This window comes from Loxodonta africana, chromosome 14, assembly GCF_030014295.1.
Source record: "Loxodonta africana isolate mLoxAfr1 chromosome 14, mLoxAfr1.hap2, whole genome shotgun sequence".
NCBI lineage: Eukaryota > Metazoa > Chordata > Mammalia > Proboscidea > Elephantidae > Loxodonta > Loxodonta africana.
In genome coordinates this window covers 89,017,695-89,040,223 of record NC_087355.1, presented here as the reverse complement: position 1 = coordinate 89,040,223, position 22,529 = coordinate 89,017,695, and the positions used below count along the sequence as shown (strand labels likewise).

The 22,529-nt window shown below is 55.8% G+C and overlaps 1 protein-coding gene across 1 annotated transcript in view; it reads left to right on the top strand.

The window, feature by feature from the left end:
• The window catches only part of SLC45A4 (solute carrier family 45 member 4), a 39,830-nt gene extending 17,802 nt beyond the window's left edge, over positions 1 to 22,028 (top strand). The window contains exons 3-8 of the mRNA XM_003408309.4: positions 12,512 to 12,700; positions 15,117 to 15,296; positions 16,047 to 17,083; positions 18,031 to 18,130; positions 18,277 to 18,488; positions 20,256 to 22,028. Of these exons, the coding sequence (XP_003408357.3) occupies positions 12,512 to 12,700; positions 15,117 to 15,296; positions 16,047 to 17,083; positions 18,031 to 18,130; positions 18,277 to 18,488; positions 20,256 to 20,606 (2,069 nt within the window). The 3' untranslated portion in view covers positions 20,607 to 22,028. The remainder of the gene's footprint in view (positions 1 to 12,511; positions 12,701 to 15,116; positions 15,297 to 16,046; positions 17,084 to 18,030; positions 18,131 to 18,276; positions 18,489 to 20,255) is intronic.
• The last annotated feature ends 501 nt before the right edge of the window (positions 22,029 to 22,529 follow it).

The window sequence follows — 22,529 nt, the reverse complement described above, 5'->3', positions numbered from 1 at the left end:
CCTGGGAGGTGACAGAACGTGATAAACACGGGAGTCAAGAGTCTATTTTCCAGAACACATTCGAGAACCTGCTGGATACCAGGCCTGGGACGCCAGCGATGAGGGTGGATTGGAGGGGAGGGCACTCACTGAAATGGCAGAGATCACGAGACAGTGGCGGCCACCAAGGAGGCCAAGCAGTCCAGGCTGAGGGAGTTCAGGGATGCAGAAGCCCAGGGTCCTGAAGGCCTATGGGATATGCTGGGGGGTAGGGTCAGTGCTGGGCAGGAGCTGGACGAGGTCAGCGTGTGAGGGGCTCTGTGGGCTGAGCCTAGGAGTTCAGGTCCACGGTGTCAGCAGGAGAACCCTCTGAGGCTACTCAGCAAAAGCTTGCTGCAACCGGGTTCTCAGGAAAATCCCCGAGAACGCGTGGAGGATGGGCTGAAGGCAGGGAGGCCGTCCCAGGCTGCCATCACGGCTGTGTCGGTGTGACGAGGGCATGAGTCACGATGTGTGGAGCAGACCATTCTAGAGACAAGCTGTCTACCTGTGTTGGGTGCAGGCCAGGACGGAGCTGGCTGGTAGCGCATTTCCTGACCACAGCGTGAAGTGGCTGCTCTGCAGTCATATTTCCCTAAGAGCAGTGGGTAGACCAGGCTGCCTTCCCCAGGGCTGGGTCCAGCTGAGGCTTCTGAGGGGCTATGGGGAGGATCCAGGAGCTGGGGATGGCCGGTCCTCAGTCTTGCGGGTCAGCGACACTGATGGCACCATGACCACCTGCTTGTCCTGTGCGGCTTAACTCTGTAATGGTCTGTAGACGGTGTTGGTTTACAGAGGAGGACACAGATGCCTAGGAGCTCGTGAGTGCTGGTGTGGATTCTGAGGTCAGGCTCCACAGGCCTGCGCCTGTGAACACGGAAGCAAAGCGAAGCAGACACCCCGAGAGCCTGCTGCAAGCTGAGCGGAGGCACCGTGAAGGGCGATTCAGTTGGCGTGATCTTTTAATGCTCAAGGTCGTTATTGACAAGCTGCGGCGGCAGCTTCAGTGAGAAGTCCTCCCTCCGCGTCCCTGCACACGGGCCCCTTACCATGGTGGCTCCGCCTCACCTTGTCCAGGAGCCAGGCCCACTTGGGTTTCAGAATGGCACCCAGTGACTGCAGCTGGTGGATTCAGGGACCCCCCTTGTCTCACACTTGTGTCTTGTGGGTCCCCGGGGATGCTTGGGCTCTGTGGATATGATGACCTCCAGGGTCAGCCCTGGCAGCGGAGGAGCCTTGCATGCTGCCCTCGTCCGCCTCCGCCCCCCGCTTGTCCTGATGGTTCTGAAGGAAGGCTGGGTGTGTGCAGGGACCTGTGGTGGTTGGCGGTGGTTGGTATCCACCATTCAGAGTAACCTTAACATCACAGAAAATTCCCGGCAGTACCGGTGCCATAACGGATCTTCTCTGAGTTGACGGTGTTGAAGTCAAGGACTGTTTTGTTAATATTGGGAGATTTACTTTACAGGGCTGGCTGATGCGACCAGGCTGGTTTGTGGAGCGTAACATCATCCACGCTCTTACGTGTCTCTGTTGGTGGGGAGAGGGCATACAGAAGCCAGAGCTTCCTTGTGATCATGTGACGAGCCATTGGGTTGTCCGCTAACATTTTGAGCTCTCTGCCCGCCTAAGTTGCCGTACCCCCTCGTCCTCAGCCCCACGGGGAGGGAAGCGCGTATCTGGTGTGTCCCTGCATGTCTGTGCGTGTTCTTTTTGAATTTTTGGGCAGCCCACCTGTGTTAATGCCTCCACTTCGTACAAGGTCACAGGATGTCAGGGCCAGCTCTCTCTCAGGATGCGGCCACCTGGACACGAACAGGGGCGCAGAGCCAGGCCGCTGCCGGAGACATGCACAGCCCCTCTGCTGCCATGAGGAGTGGCTGTGAGTTCTGGCTCATCCAAGCCTGACCCCAACCTCGCCACCGCCCGGCAGACAAGCCGTCAGAGCCCCCGCCCGTCACCTGCTGGGAGCCAGCCATGCTCGCGATGACATGGCCTCTGCCCCCATGGGGGGTGCAGTCCAGCGGAGCTGCATCAGTCAGGCTCTCTTCACTGCCGCTGGTGTTGCTGAGAACCATCTCTGTGCCATGCCCCATCCTGGGCAGAACCCACAGCAGACGAGGCCCAGCAGCTGGGAGACTCTGGCTCAGACAGTGGAAGAGCGGACAAGTTGACGGAGGTCAGCCGGGGTGGGACTGGTGCCCTGGAGACCACAGCAGGTGCTGTGACGTGGTATCAAAGTGACAAGAGGGCTGCCACACAGAGGGGCAGCTGTGGCCAGGGTCCCGAGATGCACGTGCCAACTGAAAGTGGGAGGGAGGCTGGAGGCCAGGAACTGGCATGTCAGGAGGGGACAGGGCCTCAGGCGTGCGTGGGAAGCCATGGGAGAGACTGCCGGTGTGTGTGGTTGTGGATGGTCGCACAGAAAGACTGTTGACAGCTTCGCACGTGTGTACCTATACTCAGAGATACAGCTCTGGGAGGGGCACGGAGGAGCCATGGGACGTCAGGTAAAGAGGGGAGGAGGGCTTTCAGTGGGGGATGGGTTGTGCAAAGGGCCTTTGGCAGGAGGAAGGCACCGAGACAAGGAGACAAGCGCCAGACAGTAGGAGAGGCGTACTGGGCAGGGAGGGAGCTGGGGGCATGTGTACACGGGGAAGCCCACCGCTCTGGTGCTGGGGGGCTTGTTGGTGATGCCTGGGCCTCTGGCTAGGATGATGAGGTGAACGGTGGTGTCTCTCACTGAGATGGGGATTTTGGAGAAGTGGGCAGATGAAGAGGCTGGCTTTGGACATGTTGAACTTGAGCGCCCTTTATCTCCACCCATCCAGGCCCGGCTCCAAGGAGACTCTCCACCGTGGGGGCTGTTGGCTTTGGGACGAGTGAGCCATGCAGCCGAGGGCAGGGTCTGGCAGGCTCCGACCGGGTTTGGGCAGGGCCCCCGACACGCATGCTCTTGTGTGGTTGAGGAAGCTTTTGGAATCCCAACCCGAGAGCCATATAGGCTACAACTCAGGTAACATCGCTTATGTCAGCATTGGGATGTTTGCTTATTGCAACACTAATTTTAAAGAGCAGTGTGGATGGATGGATGGCTGCCTTAATCATCGGGTTCGTGGCGGGGGGGTGGATTCCTGTGGGCGGGCAGCAGGCACCAGGTCCTGTTCCAGAATGGCAGAGAAGTGGGGGCCCGTCCTGGCTCGGGGAACCCAGCGGGCTGTGGAGGTACCGCCTCATTAAAGATGGAAATGGTGCCACATGCAGAATTGTAAACCCCCTGGTCCATCCATTTGTCCCCTGGAAACCAAGCCCAGGATATTTATTTTACCAAGAGAGCCCACCAGTGTTAAACTCAGGTACCTTCCGTGAGATCTGCAGCGGGTGTGAACCACCAAGGCTCAAGGTGTGGACCTCTCATCTGTGAGGGAGCTGGCTGGGCCTCACCCACGTGCCCCAGGCGTCAGTGGGTACAGTGGTGACATGTGACAGCTGAGCGGTGGCATACATCCACGCAGAAACACGCATGCACACGTTTGTGGTGGTGTACATGCACACAGAAACACACGTGCACACACACTTCCAGTCACACCCTGCTCACCATAAAATGTGCCGTTGGAAGTAGCCCCAGGAGATCATCGGAGCACCTTCCCTTTTTGACCCCTCCTCCCTCCTTTCCCAGTGGTTCTGGAATGTTCCTTGCAGTTCACTGGTTGCCCTTCAGCTGGAGGTGTTTGGGGCCCACCCCACAGGTTCGCACAGACCCTCTCAGAGCCCGGCCAGCCTTCTCCTGGGGACCCAGGATAAGGTCCCTTGCTGCAGAGGCCGGTGTGGGTCCCTGACCTTCCTGCCCAGCCTTGCCATCTGAAGGCAGGGACCACGTCTCCTCTGCATCCTAACCCTGAAAGTGGCCAGTTCAGGGTTGGTGCCTCCAGCCTTGCCACCTTAATTCGTCAGAGGTTAGTCGGGGATGCTGAGCTTTTCCCACGAAGACCCGGTTCTCATGAGTTCAACGTTATCATGAAATTTTTGTCTGCGAACACAAACATATCTCAGCGTGGGAGGCTTTGTCTATTGAGAGAAAGAATGTGAGTTCCTATTCCCTTCCAGATCTTTTGTTAAACGTTTATAGGCAGCACCCCCCCCACCCCCAGTGCCACTGTATCGGGACAGCACTGTGAATAGGGTCGGCCCACGTGGCCTGTGCCCCTTGTCGTGGCTGCGACCTCACAGCCCCCGGGCTCTCGGTGACACAGCCAGGGTTTCCTGTGAACCGGGAGCCTTCCTGGTCCCACCATTGTTGTTCAGCGTGTGCCTGGAAAAAACAAAAATTATTTACTACGAGTGGGGCTGTATTTGTTTATAGCTCTGCTGGGAAATGCCACGTCCGAGGAGTCCCAGTGCAGCTACGCCAGCCACAGGGGAGGCTGTGTTCTCACTGCACCAGTGTCCGGCATACACCGCCCATCCCCACTTCTGGAGTTTTGGGTTTTTTTCCTATAAGTTTTATTTGTTTCGTTGTTGATAATAGACACAGCAAAACATACACCAATTCAGGTTTCTGCATGTACGATTCAGTGACAGTGATCACATCCCCCGAGTTGTGCAACTGTTCTCACCCTCCTTTTCTGAGTTGTTCCTCCCTCATTAACATAAATTCAAACCCAAACTGGTTGCCACAGAGTCGATTCCGACTCATAGCATCCTATAGGACAGAGCAGAACTGCCCAATAGGGTTTCTAAGGAGCTGCTGGTGGATTCGAACTGCCAACCTTACAGTTAGCAGCTGAACGCTTAACCACCGTGCCACCAGGGCGTCCCTAACATAAACTCACTGCTCCCTAAATTTCCTGTCTAATCTTTGGAGTTACCATTGTTAATTTGATTCCATATAGATTGTTCCTAAAAGAGCATAATACTCAAGGCAGACCATTTTTTACTAGTTAAGCTAAACTATTGTTTGGTTTTTTAAAAAGACTTCAGGAGATATTTTGGGTTTAAGGTTTAAAGATTATCTCAGGGCAGCAGTTCCAGGGGTTTATCCATTCTCTATGGCCTCAGAAAGTCTGCAGTCCATGAGAATTTGAAATTCTGTTCTGCATTTTCCCCCTTTGAGCAGGATTCTTCTATGAAATCTTTGATCAAAATGTTCAGCAATGGTAGCCAGGTATCACCCAGCTCTTCTGGTCTCAGGGCGAAGGAGGCAGTTGTTCACGGAGGCGGTTAGTCACAGGTTCTGTATCCCCCTCCTGTCCCTCACTCCCCTTCTTCCTCTCTTGTTCCGGGTGACTAGAGACCACTTGTTGTGTCTTGGGTGGCCACCTGCAGGCTTTTAAGACCCCAGGCGCAACGCAGCACTAAGTATTATTAGGCCGGTTAACTGGGATGTCCGTGAAACCATGACCCTAAACCTCCAAACCAAGGAATCGAATCCCGTGCCGGGTTTGGCTGTACGTAAGCAGCCTCAGCAGCGCTTCTTTATTTTTTGTCATTGTTGTATCTATCACACAACTTTTGCCAAGTCAACTTTTTACAGGTGCACATAATTGACAAAAATTACAATAATCAGCTGTGCAACCCTACCTTTAATGAGTGCAATTTTTCCATCACCATTAACCCCCCTTCTCCCCTTCCCTCCTGCCCCTGGTAACTACTAATATACTTTGGTCTCTATCTGTTCGCCTTTTCTTGTCTTTCTATATAAGCGAGGTCATACGATATTTGTCCTTGTATAGTTGGCATATTTCGCTCAGCTCCAACCACGCTGTAGCATGTATCAAGACTTCATTTCTCCTACTGCCTGAGTAGTATTCCATGGTATGTATGTACCACATTTTGTTTATCTGTTCATCTGTTGATGGGCGTTTAGGTTATTTGCACCTTTTGGCTGTTGTGAATAGTGCTACATTGAACACTGGTGTACAAGTCTCTGTTTGAGTCTCTATTTTCAGGTCTTTTGCGTATGTGCCTAGGAGTGGAATTGCTGGGTCATATAGTAGTTCGAACCCACCAGCCGCTCCACAGGAGAGGAGAAAGATGTGGCAGTCTGCTTCCGTAAAGATTTACAGCCTGGAAGCCCTATGAGGCAGTTCTTCTGTGTCCTTTAGGGTCGCTATGAGTCAGAATAGACTCGATGGCATGGGTTTGATTTTTTAGTTTTTTTGAGGACGTGCCACACTGTTTACCACAGGCAGCTATACCATTTTCCATTCCCACCTGCAATGGGTGAACCAAAAAGAAACCAAACCATTGCCATTGAGTCGATTCCAACTTCCAGTGACCCTATAGGACAGAGTAGAACTGCCCCATAGGGCTTCCAGGGAGTGGTTGGTGGACTTGAACTGCCGACCTTTTGGTTAGCAGCCAAACTCTTTAACCACTGTGCCACCAGGGTCCTGAGCAATGGGTAAGGGTTCAGTTTCCCCCATATCCTCACCAACATTTATTTCCTGCTTTTTTTTTTTTTTTTTTTTTAGACATCCTAGTGGGGGTGAAATGGTATCTCATTGTGGTTTTGATTTTCATTCATCTGATGGCTAATGACGCTGAGGTTCTTTTCATGTGTTGGTGGCCATTTGAATGTCCTCTTTGGTGAAATGTCTATTCAAGTTCTTTGCCCATTTTATGGTGGGATTGTCTTTTTGTCGTTAAGTTGTTGAAGTTTTATTTATGTATATAAAAAGGTATATATATATATGGTTTTGGCAGGTATACACACACACACACACACACGCACATAGGTTATTGGATTCTTGTTGGATATATGGTTTCTGAAGATTTTCTCCCAGTTGGTAGCTTGTCTGTTCACTTTTTTGGTAAAATCTTTTGATGAACAAAAGTTAACCTTTTATGAGGTCCCATTTACTTATTTTGTCTTTTGCTGTTTGTACTTTTGTTGTAATATCAGATAATCCATTGCCGAAAGCTGGGTCTGACAGCATTGCCCCTGGCTGTTCTTGTAAGGATTTCTTGGTTTTTGTTCACCCACTCTAGGTCCTTAGGTGGCTGCTCAGGATGGAGGGTGGGACCCGCCGTCACACTGGTGCAGAGACTCTGTGCCAGTCCTTCTGACTCTACCTCGTCCCTGTCTACCCCCCTCCTGCCTTCTTCATTTGCCATACCCCAAACCTGGGCTTCAGGCTCAGAGGCTCAGACAATGCCAGGTGCCCAGAGCCATGTCCACCCCCAGCGTTGGAGAGGTGATGGCCCCAGGCTGCAGACCCCAGGTTGGAATGCTGCTCGCCTTCTGGTTGGGCATGGAGCCGGCAGCGGGAACGAGACAGCCAAAGTTGTCGGGGTTGCGCGGCAGGAGAGGGCGGGAGCTGGCAGTGGAAGACCTGGGTGCGAGTTGTTGGGCCCACCCAGTGCCTGCGCCTTTGTGTCCTTGTCAGTGAAACGAGGACAGCAGCACCCACCTCGCTGGCTCCTGGGAAGATAAAATGAGAGAGACGTGACCACACTTTCAAAACGGGACCCTAAGACTGAAGCTGGACAACGGGGCGGCCAGTCTGCTCAGGGCAGTGGGTCAATCGATGCCACTTAAAGTGAACTTGAAGACAGAGGATCACCAGAGTGCAGCGTAACGGTCATAAACAGAGCTTTAAAACACATGAAGCAAAAGTAGACAGGATTACAAGTTGAAATATACAAGTCTGCAGCCTAGTTGAAAATTTCAGCTTTCTTTCAGCAATGATAAAACAACTAAACAAAAAAGCGGAAGAGACAAAGAAGGGAAACACCATACACAAAGAAAACAGCATTCTAGGGCAGGAGTCGGCAAGCTCTTTCTGTAAAGGGCCCAAGGGTAAGTATTTCCTCCTTTGTGGGCCATGCTGTCTCGTTGTAACTACTCTTGTAGCCTGACAGCAGCCACAGATGTTACGTAAAGAATATGACCACACTGGATTCCAATAAAATTGTATGTATGGACATAAGTCTGGACTTCATGAAGGTTCTTACACGTCATGAGGTATTCTCATTACTGTTTCTTTCAGTCATTTAAAAATGTAAAAGCCATCCTTAAGCCGTAGGCTGCACAAGACTGGCGGCAGGCTGTCTACTTTGCCATCCTCTGTCCTAGAGCCACAGGCTTGAGAACGAGCTAAGACTCCAGCGCAGAGCTGCATTTCTCCAAGTAGCAGAGGTGACGACAGGTGAGCTCGCTGGCCTCCCAGCCAGTGCCCGTGCCCTGCAGCTGCCTGGCGAGCTGTGCCTGTTGATGGTGCCAGGGACGACGTGTTCCTCAGGCTTGGACCAGGCTCTGACTGCCGACCGCCTTACTGCAGCCCTGGGCGAGTGTGTCGGGTGCCCAGTGTCGGCAGGGCCTGCTGAGCCAGAACCTGCTCTGCTCCTCAGCTGGGACCAGGAGCAGCTGCCAGGCCCCCCTAGGGCTGCCCTCTGCTGAGACCAGGAGGAGCGTTTGCGGGCACCCCCAGGCGCTGCCCTCCGCTGGGACCAGGAGGACCGTCTGCCAGACCCCCCTAGGGCCACCCTCAGCTGGGACCAGGAAGAGCATCTGCCAGGCTCCCCCGCCCTCCTCCCCCCCCCACGCTGCCCTCCACTGCTTCCTGAAGATGTGAAGCCACCCCAACAGAGGAACCCATACCTTGCTTTTCCTACAGCCTGGAGCCACCTCTGCTCACCTGCCCTGTTGCTAGCCCTCAGACCCAGTCTGGTGGGGCCTCTGGCCCGGCCAGCCCCTCACACTGCCTTCATCCCCGTGACACCCGTTCCATGCCGGCTCAGCTTCCTTTTGTGGTGGCTTTGCTGATGTCTGTCCCCGAGACTGGAGACTGCACGGGCCGGGGACCAGGATGCTGGGTATAGAACTCAGCGTCCTTCTCCGAGTGAGCCCAGCAGTGTGCTCTCAGCTGTGTGTTTCGGCTGCAGGCACCTGGGCTGCCCCCTGAGCTCGCGTGCTCTGGCTGAGTGCTGAGATAGCGTGCTGCCTAGGGTCTGTGTGTGCCGGCCAGCAGGCACAACAGGGTGGGAGGTCACACGTGGTCAGTGAAATGGGCACGTTTTATCCAGCTTCAAGGGGTGTTATCTGTCCAGGACATGGTGCCCTGGGGCCCGTGAGGGCACTCTGGGGATGCAGGATCCAGAGGAGGTTCGAGCAGATGGCCACAGTGGAGGACTGGCTACAGGTTGTTAGCAGAGGCTGGCCTGGCAGTGCATGTCAGAGGTCCAGGGTCGGGATCCCCAGCCAGTGGCAGGTGCTGGGTCAGGGCCATGGAAAGGGCATGGTGGGAGGTTGGCCAAGGGACCGGTGGAGCTTTGAGGGGAGGACTCCCTGGGCCGGGTGGCTTCTTCCTGACCTGAGACTGTGAGTTTGGTTCAGTTCAACAAACAGCTGGTTGCCTCCCACGTCCCCTGTTGCTCCAGCCTAGGAGTGGGCATGGGGGAGAGAAGAACCCGATCGCTGCCCTCAAGAATTCAGGGTACCTTGGGAACTCATGCAGGGGGTGTCAGCACAACGCAGAAAATGCAGCCATGGGGCTGTGCAGGGCTCGTGGAGGTACCAGGCAGGGGACGTGAGAATCAGGAAGAAGCTTCCATGTATCTGAGCTGTGCATGAGCAGGAGGGGCCAGGACCAGGGAGAGCGGGCGGGTCATTGTCATATGTGCAAGTGTGTGTGCGCGCGCGCATGTGGCGTGTAGGTGTGCAGGCATGTGTTGAAGCTGCAAGGAGCCACCAGTCACAGGCTGGTCAGCATTTTTGGTAAAGTTGAGGGATGTTTAAAAACAAAAATGTTTTGGGGGAGTGCTGTCCACTGTCTGAAGTTGTGACCTTGTGTGTGCTTTGAGCAGCTTTGTTAGGGTCGTCTCTGAGAAGTGGGCATGTGACGTGTGGGTCACGAAGTTGGCAGCGGCAGCACAGCCGGCCCAGTGCCGCCACCCCGCCGCGTGACTTGGGATGGGCCTGCATGTACAGCTCGCCCCGGAGCAGACTCCTTCCTGAAGCACCCGTCCCCTCAGCCCCTCTCAAACAGGACTCCAGGCCACCTCGCTGACGTTGCATGGGGTGCAGTGGTCAAAGCGGGCACCTTAAACTCTAGCTTGAAGCACAAGCCCTTGAATGGGCAGCCAGCAGGCAGTTTACAAGGTGCTCCTCCCTTTGAAGACAGATTCTTCCTGTACAAGGTCCTTTCCTTACACGTTTAACACCCATGCACATCTCGCCATCCTGGGCGCTGGTGTAGGGTGTCAGCCGGGTGAACCCTGCATGCCTGAGCCCTGTGTTCCTGAAGTGAGCTTTTTGTTGAAGTACATGGCTCGCTGACTAGTCCCTGAGTGAGCCCACGGTAGCTGCCCCTGGGCAATGCCACCTGGCTTCCTGCACCTAAGAGTGCCTGCCCTGGCCTGAACACCATGTGAGTGGGACCACCCAGCACGCCCTCATCTGTGTGTGTTGTGTCCACGATGTGCTCAGTTCTGCTCCTTCGTGTGGCAGTGTCTTTGTTACATCTCTGTCCCACTGTGGCGGGGGGGTGCCGGGATTCGGGTTTGATCATAGGGGCAGCCAGTATGGTGGGGGTGCAGCCTTTGGGTCATACAGGCCCCCTGTAAATCCGGGGGACCACATCCTGCGGTGTGACCTGGGCAGGTGCCTAACGTCTCTGAGCCTGAGAGGCCGTGTCTGAGATGTGAACGATGGCTCCTTTGCCTGGGTATCAGCAAGGTCCAGGTGAGGGTGAATGTGTGACACACATCTCGGCTCAAGCCCAACCTGCCCGTGTGTCCTGGTACCTGCTGTCACCTGCGTGTGCCGGCTCTGGGTGAGGCCTGCTCCAGTTTGTGGATGTTCTGGTCATGATTCACCCAGGGTCCAGTGCGAGCCACTTGTGTACTCTATACCTGGCCATGGTGGTGGGCCGAAGCTGGGGCTCATGCTTACGGTCTGGTGGACCTAAAATTGTCGGGCCTCACAGGTGAAAGAAAGCCTGCCTGACCAGATTCTCTGACAGGGAGGGGTGTGTGGGTATGTCTGTGTGGGTAACTAGTGTGTGTGTTTGTATATCTGGGTAACTGGTGTGTGTCTGTATATCTGTGTGTGTATAACTGGTCTGTGTATCTGTATGTGTCTGTGTATGTAATTGGCCTATGTCTGCACATGTCTGCATATGTAACAGACTTGTGTTTGTGTGGGTCTGTGTATCTGTGTAATGGGTACGTCTGCTTGTAACTGGTGTGTGTGTGCGTGTATGTAACTGGCCTGTCTGCGTATCTGCATGTGTAACAGGCGACTGGTTTGTGTCCGTGTGCGTATTTGCACGTCTGTGTAACAGGTGTGTATATGTGGAACTGGTGTGTGTGTGTGTGTGTGTATCTGTGTGTAGCGCGTAACTGGCCTGTGTCTGTACATGTCTGCGTGTGTAAGACTTGTATTTGTGCATGTCTCTGTGTATGCATGTGCACGTATTTGCATGTCTGTGTAAGAGGTGTGTATGTGTGTAACTGGTGTGTGTATGTGTGTGTGTAATTGGCCTGTGTCTGCATGTCTGTGTAATAAACTTTGTGTTTCTGCGTGTCTGTATTTGCATGTATGTTTAACAGATGTGTATGCATGTAATTGGTGTGTGTATATCTGTGTGTGTAATTGGCCTGTATCTGTGTGTGTGTAACTGGTGTGTGTGTGTATAACTGTGTGTGTGTGTGTGTAACTGGCCTGTCTGTGTAACAGACTTGTGTTTGTGTGTGTCTGAGTATGTGCATGGGTGTATATTTACATGTCTCTCTGTAACAGGTGTGTATGTGTGTAACTGGTATGTATATCTGTGTGTGTCTGTAACTGGCCTCTGCGTAACAGACAACTTGTGTATGTCCGTGTGCACGGGCATGTATTTGCATGTCTGTGTGTATAACTGGTGTGTGTGTATCTGTGTGTGTAACTGGCCTTGTCTCCGTGTCTGCGTGTGTAACAGACTTGTGTGTGTGTCTGTGTGTAACTGGTCTGTGTTTGTATATCTGTGTGTGTCTGTGTGTAAGTGGCCTGTCTCCGTGTCTGCATGTGTAAGAGACTTTTGTGTGTGTTGGTGTATAACTGGTGTGTGTGTTTGTATATCTGTGTGTGTGTAACTGACCTGTCTCCATGTCTGTGTGTGTAACAGACTTGTGTTTGTGTGTGTCTTTGTGTATGCATGGGTGTGTATTTATATGTCTGTGTAACAGTTGTCCGTGTGTAACTGGTGTGTGTGTGTGTGTGTGTGTATCTGTGTCTTTGTAACTGGCCTGTCTCCATGTCTGCGTGTGTAACAGACTTGTGTTTGTGTCTGTGTGCATGGCCGTGTATTTACATGTTTGTGTAACAGGTATGTGTAATTGATGTCTGTATATCTGTGTGTGTCCATGTAATTGGCCTGTCTCTGTGTGTCTGTGTGTGTAACAGACGACTTGTGTCTGTGTGTGTCTGTGTGCATGGGTGTGTATCTGCATGTGTGTGTAACAGGTGTGTGTGTGTGTGTATAACTGTGTGTGTCTGTGTGTGTCCGCCCAGGCCTTCCGGAGCAGTACTACAGCCTCACCTGGTTCCTGAGCCCCATCCTCGGCCTCATCTTTACACCCCTCATTGGCTCCGCCAGTGACCGCTGCACCCTGAGCTGGGGCCGCCGGCGGCCTTTCATCCTGGCCCTCTGCATCGGCGTCCTCTTTGGTGTCGCGCTTTTCCTCAACGGCTCGGCCATAGGTGAGTGTCTCCACGTCGTGCGTCTGCTGCAATTTGGCAAGGCCTGGCCTGGGGCCAACCTGTCACTCAGTGGGACGAGCACACCGCCATGTGACCCAGACTGGCCGGTGGGAACTGCCGGCCACCCAGCCCCCCCTCAGAAAGGACCCGTGTCGTCTGCCCCGCGGAGCACGGCTCCATTTGGCAGCACCGAGCCAGCCCCACGTGGGAAAGCCAAGGGAACCTGTTCACAGGGAAGAGTTTCCTGTTGTGTTCAGCTGTGTAATGTCTATCTGACACCACGTCCTGTTTCCAGCCATCTTCCAGAAGTTATCTGTGCTTTCTTCCTCTTTTCTCAGGCACGGTGTTATTGAAAACGTCCAGAGCCCTCTGATACTTGGCTCACTCACGGGTGTTGTGTTTTGTTTTGTCTTGCCTTCCCTGTTGTTGTTTTTAACTAAAGCAACTGCACGTGGGAAAATCACTTTTGCCTTGGGGGCACCCATCAGAGCTGCTGAAAATAAAGCCTTGTTTTCTGGCAGCAGCTTGTTAAGACAGGAGCTTGGCCTGTGTGCCGAAACGTGGCCCGCAGCCCCCGGGTGCAGGTGTTCAGGAGCAGAAGCCCCAGAAAGCCTCTGGGTGGAGCAGGAGCTGAGCTCAGAGCCTCGGAGGCCCCGGGAGGCGGGGCTCTGCCCTGGACGCGGGGTCCAGCCGAGGCAGCTCTGGCACCAGTGCACCCATCTTTTGTGCTTACGCCCTCCTCCCTCTTGGGCGCTGCCTCCCTCCAGGGTGCCCCCTCCCGGTGCTATCCCCTGTCTACAGGGTGGCCTCTCCAGGTGGGCCGTCCCCCAATGCAGACAGCCAATGATAGCCAGCTTCCCTTGTGAGCACCTGTTGGGCACGGTGCTGCTGACCCTCACAGCCGCTTCACGCCACGAGTAGCCTTCATTGCCCGTTTTCACCGAGGTTCAGAGAAGTCGACGTGCCTTGTCAAGGCTGTGTCCTGGGGGTGGTCCTGTCCAATCAGCCTCTTTTCCTGACTCCGGTGTGGCACCAGCCAAGAGGGCAGCAGGGAAGCACCCAGGCGGACCCCTGCTCTTGGCCTCACGCAGGAGGGCTCTCTGCTCTGACCAAAGGCCAGCCGGGGGCTTCGGGGCAGGCCTGGGCTCAATGCTCTGCCCGTGGGTGCACCTAGTCGCCGTGTGGCAAACTGAGGCACTGGGCAGCACTATCCACTGGGCAGTGACCTGATCTTGGTGTGGGCGGGCTCATCCAGGCAGGTGAGGCGTGGCCTATACACAGGTGTCACTGCTTTTGTCACTCAGACCTGTTGTACCTCCCAGAGCTGCAGCCCTCCGGAGCCCAGGGAGTTCTATAAGCACCGCCCAGAGGGATGCGGTGGGTGCCTTCAGCATTACTGCGTTTCAGAGCCGGGGCCCCTCCTGTGCCACAGTCAGCCCTGGGTCTTAGTTGGGCACCTAGGTGTTGTCTGGCTCACACGCCATCAGGTCTTGGCCTTTGAGATGGCTTCTGGTTGAGGGAAGAGCAGGTGCGTGCTGACTGAGAGCATCCTGAGACAGGCTCAAGTGTAGGAACCTCAGGGTCCACTCAGGACCCCAGAGCTCACTGTGATGGTCGCCGAACAGGGCTGGGGTCTCTGGAGACTCCTGCCGGCGTGGAGCAGACAGGCAGCCGCCCCCGAGCAGACCCTGGGGGCAACACCCGGATGTGCAGATCTTGAGGGTGGACATGCAGCCGCCCCTGAGCAGACCCGGGGGCACACACGCAGCCGCCCCTGAGCAGACCCCGGGGGCACACACGCAGCCGCCCCCGAGCAGACCCCGGGGGCACACACGCAGCTGCCCCCGAGCAGACCCCGGGGGCACACACGCAGCCGCCCCCGAGCAGATCCTGGGGGCAGCACCCGGATGTGCAGATCCTGAGGGTGGACACACAGCTGCCCCCGAGCAGACCCAGGGGGCACACACGCAGCCGCCCCCAAGCAGACCCCGGGGGCACACACGCAGCCACCCCTGAGCAGACCTCGGGGGCACACACGCAGCTGCCCCCACACAGATACACAGACTTGGTGCATCTTCTCTTCTAACTGACGCCAAGTTCCCACTGTGGTCTGCTGTGTGGCAGCTGGGACAGGAAGGGCCACTGTCCACTTTTCAGTCACAGGATGGAAAGGGCCAGCTCTGTGAGGGTCCATGAACATCCCATGAGTGTGTGTGTGGAGGGAGGTCCATAGCCCTGCAGACAGCAAAACAGAACAAGCCCAGACATAGCTTCTCCCTATGCATCTGGGTCACAGAGCAGCGGGTAGCTTTGGCTGCGAAGGGAGCCTCTGCGTGTCCCCCTCCCCGGTCACCATTTGCTCTTGGGAGCCCAGGTTGACCAGGTGCTGAGCCCCGCCCGTCCTGTAACCCACCAGGTCTGTCCCTTGGCGATGTCCCCAACCGGCAGCCCATTGGCATCGTCCTCACAGTGCTGGGGGTGGTGGTCCTGGATTTCAGCGCTGATGCCACAGAAGGGCCCATCCGCGCCTACCTGCTGGACGTGGTGGACAGCGAGGAGCAGGATATGGCCCTCAACATCCACGCCTTCTCTGCTGGTAAGACACATCTTCCACCCGGCACACACCAGGGCCAGCCCCCCGACCTTGCTGAGTCCACCTGGCCATGCTTGGTCTTCTGCACGAGTTAGGGGATGTGAGCACAGCCAGACCCTCAGGGTCCTTGTTGGGGTAGGTGTCTTGCTTCTAGCCTCGTGGGGTCACCTCAGTTGGTGGCTGACCGAGGCCATGAGGAAGGACATCAGAGCTGTAACATCTCAGGATTAGGAGGTGACCCTGGGTGTCCCTTTCCACCGCTGGGCCCAGCAGGACCGAGTATCTGTGGGACCTGGGATGGGAGAGGGCAGGCCCACTGGGGGTGGGGGACGTGGTCACCTCTGCACCTCACCTGGGGGCAGTCTCCCACGTCTACCAGGAAGATGGCGCCTGGTGAGCATAGGGACGTCACTGAGGGCAGATAGGAGGCAGGCAGCCTTGGGCATCCAGTGCTGATCCTTCCAGTCCTGATGTTGAGCCTCGTTGGTTCACCAAGCAGAAATCCTGGCACAGCAGCCTTCCCACGCCCAGGCTCAACCGGCTTCTCGTCCATTTCCTCACGGTTTCTGTATCTTGTGCCCTAACGCGTGTGTCCTGGTTGATCACGTAGCTATGACGAGAGTGGACACTACCCCACTGCCGGTGGCCTCCGGGTCTTCCCAGTGTGCTCCCCACCCCAGGCCAGAGCCTGCCCCCTACAGGATGTCTGTGCCACATCCTTCCCTCTCACCCCCTGCTCTTCTGTCACCACAGGTCTTGGAGGTGCCGTTGGCTATGTGCTGGGCGGCCTAGACTGGACGCAGACCTTCCTGGGCACCTGGTTCCGCACACAGAACCAGGTGCTATTCTTCTTTGCGGCTGTCGTGTTCACGGTGTCGGTGGCTCTCCACCTCTTCAGCATCGAAGAGGAGCAGTACAGCCCTCAGCAGGAGCGCGGCACCGATGAGATGGAGGCCCTGCCACCCCGCGTCAGCACCTTGGATGGTGGTGGGCAGTACAGCACGGCGCTGTTCCCGGATGAGGTGCAGTCGGAGCACGAGCTGCCCCTGGACTACCTGGACGTGGACATTGTGCGGAGCAAGAGCGACTCGGTGCTGCACGTGCCGGACGCGGCGCTGGACGTGGAATCCGAGCTCTTCCTGCACGATATCGAGCCCTCCATCTTCCATGACACCTCCTACCCCAACACGCCCCACACCAGCCAGGAGCTCATCAAGACCCGGCTGCCCCGCCTGCCCAGCTTCCTCAGGGACAGCGCCCAGGAGGACGCCACGCTGCTCAACCAGCAGGTGGACGAGACCAAGGTCCCCAACGGCAGTGGCTCCCCGCCGAGGGATGGCCTCGGTGGCTACACCCATGTTGACCTTAAGCCTTCGGCCGCGTTGGGCGCCATGCGGCGGCGGCGACACATGTTCCGCCGGCAAGTCTCCAGCACTTTCTCCTACTACGGCAAGGTCGGCTCCCACCGCTACCGCTTCCGGCGCGCCAACGCGGTGGTGCTCATCAAGCCCTCCCGCAGCATGAACGACCTGTACGATCTGCAGAAGCGGCAGCGGCAGCGGAGCCGGCACCGCAATCAGAGCGGTGCCACCACATCCAGTGGGGACACGGAGAGCGAGGAGGGTGAGGGCGAGACAACGGTGCGCCTGCTCTGGCTGTCCATGCTGAAGATGCCGCCGGAGCTGATGCGCCTCTGCCTCTGCCACCTGCTCACCTGGTTCTCTGTCATCGCCGAGGCAGTCTTCTACACCGACTTCATGGGCCAGGTCATCTTCGAGGGCGACCCCAAGGTGAGCGCACCTGCCGGGCCTTGCCGTCACCACTGTGAGTGGGGAGGGGCGCTTTCTGCCCAGCCGGGCCCTCTCAGGAGGGCTGTGAGGGTGACAGGAGGCTGGGAGGAGCGTGGGCCGCCTCCACACCTGCCTTCACAGCACGCTGGTCCTAAGCCACCACAAGCCTTGGGTCCACGTGGCACAGGGTACTGCCGTGCAGGCCTGGGGGGCATGGAGGCAGCTGCCTGCATGGACCTGTGCAGTCTGGGTGGGGCTCTGACCTGGGTCTATGCTGAGCTGTTGCGAATACCAAGAGCTTTCATGAGGCAAAGCCCTTGAGAAGTCTGTAGTAAGACATGGCTTCAGATACCTGTTATTGGAGCCAGACTCCCCTTAACCTTGGCGGCTTACTGTGCTGACTTATTCCACTCACAGCTGGGCTGAGCCGGGCGGTTCTTCTGCTCTGCAGGGCATCAGCAGTGCTCACACTGGGGAGGCATTTGTCTGGAAGCCAGGCGGCCGAGCTGGCCTCACCCACGTGCTCAGGCCCCTCCCCTCCACACAGCCTCACGTCTCTTGGGGTCTGTTTGAGCTGCTCTGCAGAGCGCTGGGCTCCCAGAGGGCAAAAGCACAAGCTGTGAGTTCTCTTACGGTGCAGCCCGGGAGAAGGCGCCACTTTTGCTGCATGCTGGTGGTCGTGCACAGTAAGACCTGGCCAGCCCAGATTCAGGGGAGGGACTGAGTCCCCCCACAAAAGGCTGGAGGTTGGTGTGGAGGCCTCTGAAAGGGGTTACCATGAATACGGCCCCAGGCTGGTAGCTAACAGCCTTCATCAGCATAGTTGCCATCACCTCTTTTAAGATCAACAGCTCACCTCCCACTGGAACGAAAAACACACCCTTGTGCCCAGAGGGTACACGTGTTGTCTCCATCCTCCTGAAATCCCAACTCTGTTTATGGAACAGGCGCCCTCGAACTCGACATCTTGGCAAGCCTACAATGATGGGGTGAAGATGGGCTGTTGGGGCCTGGTCATCTATGCTACTACTGGTGCTATTTGCTCAGGTGAGTGTCCCTGGTGCAGGGACAGCTGTACCCAGACAGAGCCTGGATGTATGACTCCTGGAGGAGTGGCAGGCAGGGAACTGTCAGGGGAGCACGTGGGGGTGGGTACCATCCTTAGCAGCTCTCTCTGTGCCTGCGCCCTGCAGCCCTGCTACAGAAGTACCTGGACAGCTACGACCTGAGCATCAGGGTGATCTATGTGCTGGGGACGCTGGGCTTCTCCGTCGGCACCGCGGTAATGGCCATGTTCGCCAACGTCTACGTCGCCATGATCATGATCAGCACCATGGGCATCGTCTCCATGAGCATCTCCTACTGCCCCTACGCCCTCCTGGGCCAGTACCACGAGCTCAAGCAGGTAGGCAGGGCGGAGCAGGGCCGGTACCACCAGACCAATCAGGTGTGTGGGCGGGGTGGAGCAGGGCTGGTACCAGGACACCGAGCAGGTGTGTGGGAGCCCTAGAGGAGTCCTGTCTTCCTTGCCAATCTCAGCGACTGGGTTCGCCTGGTCCTGAGCTTTTGGAGGGTCTAACTCCTTTCACGTCACGTCTGCGATCCGTCCATGTGTGCATCGTTTGTCCTTGAGGCCGCTGTCTGCAAGCTTCTGTCCGTGCTCCCGTGGTGGCGTGTGTGCTCCCGTGGTGGGTGTTTGGGGGTTCGCGCGCTCACGGGTGCCCCTGCTGCACAGATGCCTTGCATGGGGGTGGGAGCATACCAGAAAGGAGAAACGCGGGTCTCAGCTTCCGCGCCTGCCGCGCCTGCCGCACCTGCCACAGGTCCCCAAAGCGGGTGTGTTAATTTGCACGCCCACCAGCTGCCTGGTGAACGTGAAGTGGTGCTTCATTGTGGCTCCAGAGTGTTTTCCCCGCTTGCTGATGCAGCTGTTGACTTTTCATCTGGCGACTGGGTGCCCAGGTGTTTGCTTCTGCAGGGCACCTGTTTTCAGTGTGCTGCCCATTTCTCTGATGGGCGGTCTTTCTCAGTGATCTGTGAGTTCTCTACTCTGGAACCAGGGGTCTGTGTATGTGTGCAGGTATCTACTCCCGCCCTTAAAAAGGGTTTGGGTGGAGAGAGCACAGCTTCTGCGTGGTTCCCAGGGGCAGGAGGGAGTAGGAAGTGGGGGGTTATTGCTTCTGGAGCACTGGCTTTTGGTTTCCAGTGATGGACAATCACGTTGATTAAGGGTAGGGTTGCAGCTGGTTATTGTAAGTGGTGTTGGTGAATTGTACACTTGTAAAGAGTTCGTTTGCTAAAAGTTCTGTGGTATTTACGTCGACACGCGCACACACACACACAGAGTAGTTGCTCAGGCTGCTTGTGTACAGCCAAACACCTCATGGGATTTGGCTCCATGGTTTAGGTGACAGTTTCACGGGACATCCCAGTTAACTGGCCCCATACTGTGCTGAGCGCTTCTGTTTTTGTCTCCTAGTTAGCTGTTTGCCTGTACCCCGTCAATTTGTTTTGAGGCTGTTGTTAAGTGTGTGCACACATTTAGGATGGTTTTATTTTTTATATCAGTGATATTGGTTGGGTTTTTCAGTGTGTGAACATTCTCAATATTTCCATTCTGGTTGTTCCCTCTTATTTTTTTGTATTCGTGGTGAACTGACTTTATAAAGTGTTTCTAGAATACTATCTCCTTTGTTTGAAGAAGGCCTCGTCTAATAAATCCTATGTTTAACAGTAGTTCAGCTCACCAGTTTTCTTCTGGATCTTTTTTCAAAAACAATAGGGAGACACGCGCTATCTTCCTTGGTCTGGCCCACTGTGTCCCACGTGGTCACTGCAACACGTGGTTACGGGTGGTGCTCACAGCAGCCCCCTCCACAAACCCAGCCCCAGCTGGAGCCTACCAGGGCCTGGAGGCCGGCTCAGAGCTCGTTTCCTTCCTGGGTTGGTGAAGTTGCTCCCACACCTGCCCTCTCCTGGGAGCTAGGGCTTTCCACCTCCCCTGCCCCCACAGTGCTGGGCAGGGAGGAATTCAGGCAGGAGTGGTTGCTGGAAGCCCGGGGGTGGGAAAATCCGTGCTTCCAGTCTGTGCTTGTGCGTTAATGTTCAACCGGTCGCGAGGCACAGCTGCGTCCCCTTCCCCGCCTTACGCCTTGATCCTCTTCTCTTCCAGTACGTCCACCACAGCCCCGGGAACTCCAGGCGAGGTTTTGGCATCGACTGTGCCATCCTCTCCTGCCAGGTCTACATCTCCCAGATCCTGGTAGCGTCAGCGCTCGGAAGCGTGGTGGACGCCGTCGGCACTGTCCGCGTCATCCCCATGGTGGCCTCCGTGGGCTCTTTCCTGGGCTTCCTGACAGCCACATTCCTGGTGATCTACCCCGATGTGTCAGAGGAGGCCAGGGAGGAGCAAAAAGGCCTGTCGGCCCAGCCAGCCATCGACGGCACCAAGAAGCCCATGGTCCTGAAGCTCTCAAGGAAAGACGGCCCCCAGGGACTGGTGGAGACAGAGTCCGTGGTCTGAGCAGCACCCCATTCACACACATTCCACGTGGGCAGGCGAGAGGGGGTGAGACGGAGCAGGGTGGACACAGCCCACGGGGAGCGCACTCGCACACCTAGGGAAGCCCGGAGTTGTAGAGTAGGTTTCAGCCGCTAGGCAAAAGTCCCACACTAAGATTTCTTTTTCCACAATTAAAAAAAAAAAAAAATCATTTGAAATATTTTTTAAATTGAAAAAGACCTTTTAATTTCAGTTCTTATGTTTTATTCTGCAGGTTTATTATTCTGCATGTTTTTAAATAGTGAACCAGGTTTACAACATAGGCAGTACACAGTGTAGGAAAAAGATTTTGCATTTCTCAGATGACAGCTGAAAACAAAGAAAACCTGACCCCGTTTGCTGTGTCTTATCTGCATATTCCCGATAACAGTCGAGTGGTCAGTGATTAAAAGGTTTCTATCAAACTTCTCTCTCCGGACACCTCCAGGTGTTTAGACATTCGGTCAGCTCTCGCCACGTTTTGTTGGTGCAGCACCTTTTAGGAAGTATTTCTCTCTGATTATCTAGGAAAATGCTTTTCTCAAAGCTGTAGTTTTCTCAGAACAGCATCTCTTTTTTTCTCCGACAGTCTGGCGATTCGTGCGCGGGGCTGCCCTTTCCCAGGCGAAGGCAGGGGCGTTGGCCACACACCAAAGCTGGGGGGCGGCAGGGCCCCAGAGGATCTCGTGGGTGGAAGGCAGCTGCTCTCGCAGGCAGAGGCAGCACCCACGGCCAGCGTGTTGGGAAAGGGCAGTGGCCAGGAGGCGACCTTTTCATCGAGCAGCTTTGCCCCTGCGTGCCTGCAGGTGTGTGTGCACATGTGTGAGCGTATGCATGTCTGTCATCGTGTGCATGTCTGTCCCACTACCCTGCCCATGGTCATCTCCATATGACACACTCTCCAAGGAGGCCAGCCAGGTACTGCCTCCCGCCTGTTTCTGGGAGTGGGGACAGCCCTGTCCTGGGGAAGGAAGGTGTTGACTCTAATTGCACTTTCATCCATCTTTCACCGTTTGAGGGGAAATGACGAGAGCAGAGCTCTGGCACAGCACTCCCTCCAACGTCACGCCACAAAGGCCTACCTCGGGGTGGGGGCGGCGGCTGGGTGCAGGGGGCTTGGGCTTGGCACCAGGGGGCAGGTGAGTGCAGAGCGCCTCTCCCTGGCAGTCGGGGCGCACTGGAGCCCTTCTGGACTCGCCCCACGTCTGCGGCTGCCCACCCGCTCACCACTGCTGGGATCAGGGCCGCCGTGAGCCCCTTGGGGGCACACCTCACCTGGTGGCCCCTCACCTGGCGGCCCTGGCGCAATATTTCTGGTCTCTACATGGAGCAGATCAGACCTCCACAGAAGCACTGTCATTTTCTGCTGCCGCTGCGTGGAACTGTCGTCAAACCACAGCCTCCGACTCGGCTCTGACTCGGCAGCGGACGCTGTCACCTGAGATGGTCGGTCCAGGCTCCCGGGGTCAGGAGCGGAGGCGGCTGCGCGTCACCGCGGGTCAGTGAGGAGCACCCTCACAATTTTGCTGCCTCAAGTTGGTGTTTTTTAAATAAAGAGCTGTAAAATGCATGAGAACCATGCTGCAATATGATCACGCTAAAGCAAATATATATATATATATATTTCAAGATGAAACTAAGCTGTTTTTAAATAAATTACTTGAATTTTCTGTGTATTTAAAAGAAGGACTTTGTCTAACGTACCGAGCCTACCTGGCCCTGCCGCAGCTTTGGCTGTGGGGGTTTGCGAGTTGGCTTTGCTTGTGTCCCAGTAGCTGCTGGGGTCTGACAGCTTCCCCCGGGGCTGTGTGGGACCGGCCTCCAGGCGCGGGGGGGCTCTGTGTCTTGTAAACGGGGGCTTGGGCAGGGAGAGTGCTGCCGCGATGTCAATGGCACTGGGACAGC